A 9,094-nucleotide genomic window follows, 5' to 3' on the forward strand; every position below is an offset into this window, starting at 1 on the left:
CCTCCATCACATAAAGCCAATAAACTTGGATATACCAAGCACATCAAGTAAAATTAAAACTAAACTCTCATAAGGAGAGATAGCTAACTCATAATGAGTTGCTACAACTTATTCCAACTCAGAAAGAGTCAAACAAAAAACGTACAACATGAAAAGCAACTTGTGCAACAACTGCGAAGGAGCCGCGTTGTACTTTATTCATCATATGGGATTCAAATTTGATACACAAATTTGGTAGCCGTTGCATTATTGTTCCCAAATGTTCGAATTTTTTTGGTACTACCTGAGGATCCCTGGAGGAAACTTTTGAACCATTGCGCCGAGAGTTTTGAGTGTCTTTTCAGTCCATTGTCGTAATCAACATAGTTGACACCAAATCGAATAGTGTATCCTGAGCTCCATTCAAAACTGTCTGTAAATGACCATGCAAAGTATCCCTGCACATTAACACCCTTTTTGCAAACACAAGGAAACAAAAAGGATTGTATTCGAGTCAATATAGTGATTAAATAAAGGAAATGTAAGAAGGCTAGACCATACATATATAGCCTTAATTAATTTGTTGACAAACTTACTTCATTGCTGCTTGGAGGTAACAGAGGTGATGATAGTGGAAGTAAACTCTATTGGAATCATCAAGGCCTCGCTCAAGTGGAAAATTGGGAATATTTAACTCATTCACGCCTGCAATATAATCCCGTCTAATATGAATACTTTTTTTTATGTAAAAAAGAAATGTGCATTTAATTTTAGATTTAGAGTTTACAACACTTAATTGTATTTTAGACCATTATACATAAATGTGAAACATTGATGATGCAATTAATTAATGTTTAAAAGTATTGGTTACCATTCTCAGTAATGTATATAACTGGATTATTATACTTTTCCTTTGTGTAGAGCAAAACTTCGTAAAGTCCTTTTGGGTATACATACAACCAGTCTTGTGCAGGCTGCAATCCCATTTAAAGATTAGTGAGATTGTAAGGAGTTATATATATGTGTGGAAAACAAAAGATATGCATAGGTATTAATTGTCAAAATGCCAATAGCTTAAGTAAATAATTTGATGCGTACCCGTGGACCAATGGGGACGCCATCAAGCTCAGCTGCCACAACATATATGAATATGAATATTAGTATCTAATTATTCTAAGAACTCAATTAATTACTTGAAGTTTTCTATTTGTACTCACTTGTAATATTAACGTAAGGATCTGTTACGAAGCTTGGAGGCGTAGGTATAGTATAATTCGCAGGGTAAGCTTTTGCATAACTAGAAATATAGTAGTTAACTCCAATAAAATCATATGAGCCAATCAGTGACTTGGATTCTTCTTCCGTGAAACTCGGTAATCTTTCTTTAAGAATAGATCGCATGCATTGTGGATAGTCACCTCTTGTCAATGGATCCATATACCTATGAAAATATGAAAATTCCAAACGTGACCTTATAATATTATATAAAGTACTATTAGCTAGCTAGCTGATGTTATTCATAAATAAAGCATTTAAATGAGTTGATATAGGGTTTAGGTGAATTCATTTAAATGAGACATAAGGTTTTCCCTATTTTTCTTCCTTTTGTTATGATTTTCCTCCAGTCATCATAGGCGAATGCGTTGGAGTCGGATCTCCACCTGTGTTTTGATATCGGATCTCTACCACCATTCTTTTTGCGGTTTCTTCATGTTTGGAATAAGTCGCAGAGAATCCTTGGGTTTTCTATGTAGTTTTCAACTCTCCTTTTGTGAGTTTTTCACATCTATTTTCTCAGAGCTTTCCACTTCTCTTTTGTTAGAGTTTTATTTGTATTGTTATGGCTTAGTTTTTCAAGCTCTTTTTAGTTGTTTTGAGTTTGCAATCTTAGTTGGAATGCATATGCTAGAGTTTCTTCGATCATGTGTGATTGTTAGTGGAGGCACACCAGATCTTCATTTTGATGTTAAATCACTCCGTTATTGTAATGATCATTTGTGGCTAGTTTGTATTGACTTTTTTGGCTGAATCCTGAATGCAATCTTAAAAATTTTCAAAAAAAAAAAGAAAAAGAGTTGATATATATTAATAATATACTTACCATCCATACAAAAAATCCATAGCTTGAAATGCAGCATCTTTATCTTCCTGTGACTCCGAAGCGGGCTCAAACCAGCGTGTTACATGTGTTATTCCTATCACACCATTTTGAGATGCCTGCTCCATAAAGATCGATATTTATTGGTTGATTTAGAGCCATACAAAAATTACAACCATTGTTTTTCTTAATATTATGATGTTATTTAATAGTACGTAATTACTCGTAGGACCCCAATATTCTTTAAAAAGAAAAAATTAATTAAAGTACCTGAAACTCTTCCTTATATAATTTTACAGCAGCGGCATGAGCAAGGAGTAGGTTGTGTGTCACCAAATATGGCTCCTTAGCCGAATCTCCCCCAAGGCAGGTTGAGTCATACCAAGATGAGCATCGTCCTGGTGCATGGCCCCCAATTGCATAACCATGGAAACTAAGGCCATATGGCTCATTAAGTGTGGTCCAAAGCTTTACTCGATCACCAAATTCCTTATAACAAAGTTCTGCGTATGCTTTAAAATCATCGCTGTGTATGCACATTTAAAATCATATTTGTTATATATAGTAGTATTTTTATAATTAACTGAAATATTATACAGAGGATAAAATTTGTTCACTTACACAATACGACGATTTAAAAAACCACCATATTCGTCAACTAAGGCTTGGGGGACATCCCAGTGAAAGAGTGTCACGAATGGCTTTATACCTATATATCGCATGACCAGTAAAAGAAAATTAAAACTTTGATTATATAAGTGCATGTACTGTTATTATATGTTAGGAGGATTGAGATTGGTAGTTGTATCACCGTTGCGTAGGAGTTCATTGGTGAGATTATTGTAGTATTCGATTCCTTTCTTGTTAATTCCACCGCTTAGTGTTCCCACTAATAATAATTAAAACAAAATAAGAAAATATAAGCCAATAGGTATGGAGAAATAGACATTAAATTGAATAAAATATGTTAAACTATAAAGTGATTGGGTCGCAATAAAATATGTTGATACGGATTATCAACTTACTTGGTAATATTCTAGACCATGAGATAGAGAACCTATAAGAATCCAACCCCATATCCTTCATCATTGCCACATCTTCCTGTAATTACACAAAAGATGCACATTATAGGAAAGAAGCTAAAAATTAAGGATCTCATCTTTAATGTCGTGTGCTCAATTCAAATATATAAGCTACATAATAAAATTTTGTGATTTTCAAACTTTATAGCGGTGATATTGATCAACAGCAACATCTCCATTGCTGCCATCAGCGATCTTTTCTGCAATTAACCAAATTTATGATTTTAATTAAGCATAAAGTTCACGGAAGTCATATCAACTAGTATGTGTGTTTGTGTGCACGCGTGTTTGTAGACCAAATATATGCATACTACATGACCATTAGTAAATAAAAACACAAAGGAATTTAGCTATCTAAATATTTAAAGAGGAGAATGATGTTGGAACTTCTTATTTCTTTTCATGCGATGTGTCATTCCTCTTATATTTTACACAATATCTTTAGTGCATTAAAAACTTTGAATTTTATTTTTCACAGTTACACTTATTAAATGTCAAGGCCTTCTTCAATTTTTTACAACTTTGATGGGTAAGATCGTAGTTTTGACTCACACAAACTTGAGAACGGCATATATTTCTACGCAGTTCCCACTGAGCCAATTTAAAAACTTAAAACAAAATGAATTCGCTCTATATAATAGCTTTTGAAATGAAGTAGCTGGTCATCAATTTAACTAATTGATTGTTCAATAAATATAAAAACTAATCGATTGTTTGATTCAACAGACCTGGATGGTCGTGGGTGAAGGTATCCCATACGCTCGGTCCTTTACCATCTTCGTTTGCAGCACCTTCTACCTGAATTGCACATACAAATATATATATATAACACGATATATCGAATGAAGATGCCTATATATGCATGCATGGGACATGCTAGATGATCTGAAACTGAAATCAAATTAAACCAAATTAAAGAGTAGCACTAATTAAGCTCTCAGAAGGCACTGACTTGGTACGATGCTGATCCTGCGCCAAATGTGAACTCCGGAAAAAGAATATCGAAATCGGTCCTATTGAGAGTTGCACAAACAACAGGTGGATCTGTCCTGGCAGCATTGGTATTTGCCAATGCAAGGCCAAGGAGAAGCAGCAGCACACAAAAGAGCAAAGAGCGGAATTGCAATGCCATAACTGAGTGGAGGGTTTTTGGTGTAGGTTTTCTCTTCCTGCTATATTGCATGGGCTTTATATAGAGGGAGTACGTAACTTCTACACGTGAAAATAATAAATCAAAAACGTTTTTATTTATTTTCCTTTCTTTTTTGTAAAGTCAAGCGGGCTTTAAAGCTAAAGTAGGGGGACAGACACATCACGATATCATTCAATATGGAATCCCTTTTTTTTCTTTTTCTTTTTTCCTCCTTTATGCTGTCTCTCCTGGAAGCTCTTGCTCATCTTTATGGGTGAACTCTTGCTCATTGGTTCCTTAGAAAGTATTTATCTCTCATCAATAGTTGATCTTCGATTCAAAATAGACGTTAAGATTGAGAGTGTGAATCTCACTCATTGCTAATCAATTTTGAGTTGGATAATCATATTCTAATAGAGTATCATAAAGTATTATAATCAAGAACGTTCCATGCTAAAATGACTAAATTAAACGACTTGAAATATATTTTCAAGAGCTGTTCATCACCAAACTTGTCAACAACAATGAAGAAACAGTGGCGGATCCAGGATTCAAAAGTCAAGTAGGCGAAGCTTAAGCTAAAAACTCGACGGTACGAGTGAATTTCATTAATACACATAAACATATACACCTAACTAGACATGAGTGACATACTAAGCCCTACCCTCAAATATACATCTCTGTACGAAACAAAGTTTTCATATGTGTGGGGGCTTCTTGCAACATATAAACAACGAAAATTCAAACTCTCACAAGACATTAAAAAACCCAAAAAAAAATCATATTATCTATTCATTACAATCATAATTGTCCTCGACTAGTTTTCATATTTTGTAATCATAAAATAAAATTAAAATTCACCAACACAAGTTCAGAATTGCAACAAAGGGACATACAATTACATACTAAGCAAGAAAATTTATAAGGAATAGACAAGTACATACTTAGAGTTGAATAGCGATTAGCAAATATCTCTAAAAGCCCAATAAAATCAATAGAAAGAAGAAATCAAAATTTCACGAACTAAATAAAACATAGGTAGAGAGAAAACAAGAGAAAGATTAACAAACTGTAATTAAATAAATTAAACTAATTAAATTTGATATGGAGTTTGAGAGAAAAACTCACAAGCAGTTAAAAAGTGTGATACGTGTCTGTGCCAAGAAAAGAGAAAAAAAAAAGGATAAATTTTTAACAATTTATGTCAAAAGGTCAATCATAATAATAATAGATACAAACCTTGGAGGGATGTTTTTCTTCTCTTTATGATTGTACTTTTTTTTGTGGTAATTACCATGAGGTGTTCGGGCCAGCTTGCGTGCACCTCGACTAATCCCCACTCGCGCACATGATTGTACTTTTGAAGTGGGGTATAAATCATATATCTTAATAATAGAGTAGGCGGCAGTGTACTTCTAAATTGAGCCCCACATGATTGTATATGAGTAATTATTTATTTGGGAAAAATTGGAGTAGGCGGCAGCCTACTCTGCCCTTGGCGTAGGACCGCCCCTGAAGAAAACTATAACAGTGCTTCTGCACTACTGTGAGCAATTTGAAACTTCTGTGGATCTGTGGATCAGCGATGCTATTAATTAAGAATTAATGATTTATTGAAGCGTTGGCTCAATGCATGCAATTGACTTCTGCTAATTAATTTTCAGATCGCCTCCTTTGTGCAATCTCCACACGTTACATATAACCTAACGATGAGAAGGGATTTCCATGAGAGAGCTATAATGATTGGGGGAGATATTCCTATATTAAATAAAATATAATTGCCTAATTAAATAGGATTTAATTAGCACAATTAATTAACCTAAGGAATATTTCTTTTTTCAAGTGTCCCCATTTTATTGGTTGCCGAAAATAGGTGTTCCTACAAATTTTTATTAAAATTTACACTGTTAAATTAAATTATTATTATTATTCTTCTAAGTGTGAGGTAATCGGCAATCTTTGTAAATTTACACAAGTACGCAATAGTCTTAAGTAGGGATGACAATTTTCCACGCGAGTAAGGATCTTCACCAAATTTGTAAACACGAATTTCCTGCGACAAATGAGGCAAGAACACGTGTACAAAATAATATTTGTATTAATGAAATTTAGGGTTACAATCTCTGTATTGAATCCTCTGATTCGATCTCCAAAGTGTTTAAAGAAAAGTTGTGTTTGATACAAGGGTCGTAGAGACTTGATCTTGATCAAACGAGTAGCACAAGGCTTGTTTGGGTGTTTGGATTTTTCTAGGGTGGAGGAACCGGCACGTATTTGTTGTGCTTGGTGACTCTTCCGAAGTGAGGTGAAGAATACGGAGAGTTTTCTGTTTCTTCTGAGTGCTTGGGTGTCTAAGCCTTCTTTTCCCAGCCCCTTTCTTCTGAATATGAGCCTGGTATTTATAGGCAAAGAATTGGGCCTTGGTTTGGAATCCTCAATCTGAATCCCTTGATTTGTGGGATTGATTTCTGATTTGATTTAAAAAGACGACGCTTTTTTATTTGTGTGCGTCGTGTTTTAAAAATATTCAACAGTACCTCCATTTTTTAGTTGTTTAAGGCACTTATCCACACAAACTTGAGAACGACATATATTTCTATGCAGTTTCCACTGAGAACTTTTAAAAACTTAAAACAAAATGAATTCGCTCTATATAATAGCCTTTGAAATGAAGTAGCTGGTCATCAATTTAAAAAAAAAAACTAATTGATTTTTTGATTCAACAGACCTGGATGGTCGTGGGTGAAGGCATCCCATACGCTTGGTCCTCTACCATCTTCGTTTGCAGCACCTTCTACCTGAATTGTATATGCAAATATATATTATATAACACGATATATCGAATGAAGATGCCTATATGTATGAATGGGACATGCTAGATGATCTGAAACTGAAATAAAATTAAACCAAATTACGGAGTAACATTAATTAAGCCCTCAGAAGGCACTGACTTGGTACGATGCTGATGCTGTGCCAAATGTGAACCCCGGAAACAGAATATCGAAATTGGTCCAGTTGAGAGTTTCACAAACAACGGGTGGATCTGTCCTGGAAGCATTGGTATTAGCCAATGCAAAGCCAAGGAGAAGCAACAGCACACACTGGTGGAAAGAAGATTTTAGTGTTTCGATTTATATATGTCGAATTTTGTAAATGAAAATGTGGAAATTGTGAAATGATGTCTATTTTGGTAGAAATTAAACTCGGGAATTTGATACCCAAATTTTCAAAACTTTTTCCGGTCATCGATTAATAAATTTCGCGCTTAAGTTGCCAAACAAGGGAATTATCAATTTCTCCTCTTAAATTCCTAACTTTTAACTAAATTTAGAGTTATTTTCCCGCATCCAAATGGAGAGTCATATGAATATTGAAGGTATGAAAGTGGGAATGAGGGGAAAAAGCTTAACGGGGATGAAGAATAAGATTTTAAAACATACATTGCTTCCCTCCAACTTTATGCAAATAATAATTTGACACATGTATAAAAACAATGAATAAAGATAAAAAAAACCTCTACACAAATGTCAGCAACACCTATCCACCCACCTGTCTACGTGCCCCCACCTTCGATAAAGAGATAATGTGATTCCGCTTTGTGATCACAGCTTTGGAAAATGTTGATATGTCAACAACACTTTAATATTTTAATGTCTGCTGTCAATCAAACTCAAAGCACAGAAGAGGCAGAGAGGGTCGAACAAGAGCAGGGGCAAACCGGTCATGCTGATCTAATTTGCTGCCTTCTGTCTTGTCAAAGCATGGCACTCTGTGCATGGTTTATCTTCTTTGCCATTTTATTTCCTTGTTTCTCTTGGTATTGGCCTCGGGTTGTTGGTTTTTTTTTCACTTGATCGTTGGACTTATTTCAACAAAACAATATTTAAAGTATAGGAGCAGATAAAACTCGATTATAAAAAGGCGGACAAACTGTTTTGATCAACTGTACTAACTCATTTATGCTCGTTCGTTAAATTTTGATTATCACAAACTCAAAGCCAATAACATTTTGCACAATTTTATTCTGTAATTGATTGATATGCAACCAAAATACATAATTGCTGGCACATATCTACCAAACGGGCCCTCATCTTTTTGAAAAGAATTATAGGGCCTTAGGCACCACAAGCTGCATGTTCTTGAGTTAACATGTGTAGCATGGCCTTAGGTACTTCAAATTTTTGATCCTTATATCAGAAAACTTGAGCAACATTATCAAAATTATTGAGAAGAAAGGGAGGGAGACATGATAATGTGATTCCGCTTTTTGATCACAGCTTTGGAGAGGAATATAAATTTTCTTGCATCTTTGTGTGACTTCAAAAATTCTGGAGTGTGGGAGGGTGGGGCGTAACGGAAAAAAAAAGTGTAATGACCTCAAAAATAATATTTGGTTTTATTATTTTTGTGGAAAATCTTATTAAGTCATGTGACTATTTTGGGTGTTGTATGAATTTGGTTTGATGTGAAAATATTGGAATTAAGTGAGTTTAATCACAAATTGGGACAAAAATACCCATATAATGAAGTTTATGATTTTTCAAAGGAAGTATAAGAAATTGAAGTGAGAAAATTATGATTTTTGAATTGGAGAATCGAGATTGATCTCACGAACGCGTAGGCGCAAACGGTTCGTGAATCCGAGTTGAAACGAAGAAGTTATACTCGTTTGAAGTTTCAGGGACAAAATTGCAAACAGAGACTTTGCCTATAAATTTCAGATGGACACTGTTGGGATTCATAATTTGCAATTGAACCCGGAGGTTTGAGAGCTCGTCGGAGAGGCGATTTCCGGCAGCTTCT

At 34.7% G+C, this 9,094-nt stretch overlaps 1 protein-coding gene across 1 annotated transcript; it reads right to left on the minus strand.

Annotated features, from left to right (window-relative positions):
- Positions 1–340: 340 nt before the first annotated feature.
- Positions 341–4,342, minus strand: LOC148291235 (cyanogenic beta-glucosidase-like). Its single transcript, XM_088245723.1, has 13 exons — positions 4,112–4,342; positions 3,888–3,957; positions 3,301–3,359; positions 3,103–3,178; positions 2,889–2,966; positions 2,699–2,786; positions 2,348–2,603; positions 2,081–2,196; positions 1,197–1,420; positions 1,078–1,109; positions 851–953; positions 576–684; positions 341–437 (listed from the first exon to the last, which is right to left on the minus strand). Exons 1-13 carry the CDS (start codon positions 4,340–4,342, stop codon positions 341–343), a joined length of 1,539 nt encoding a protein of 512 aa, XP_088101849.1.
- Between the last annotated feature and the right edge of the window lie 4,752 nt (positions 4,343–9,094).

This window comes from Prunus avium, chromosome 8 (assembly GCF_965620075.1).
Source record: "Prunus avium chromosome 8, drPruAviu1.hap1.1, whole genome shotgun sequence".
In the NCBI taxonomy this organism is placed as follows: domain Eukaryota; kingdom Viridiplantae; phylum Streptophyta; class Magnoliopsida; order Rosales; family Rosaceae; genus Prunus; species Prunus avium.

Bases quoted from the DNA above. Each gene is read 5' to 3' on its own strand.
- LOC148291235 (XM_088245723.1), bottom strand. From the start codon at position 4,342: ATGCAATATAGCAGGAAGAGAAAACCTACACCAAAAACCCTCCACTCA. The intron at 2,604-2,698 runs GTAAGTGAACAA...GTGCATACACAG, and splicing joins TTTTTAAATCGTCGTATTGT to CGATGATTTTAAAGCATACG. The intron at 1,421-2,080 runs GTAAGTATATTA...ATATTTTCATAG, and splicing joins ATGGATTTTTTGTATGGATG to GTATATGGATCCATTGACAA.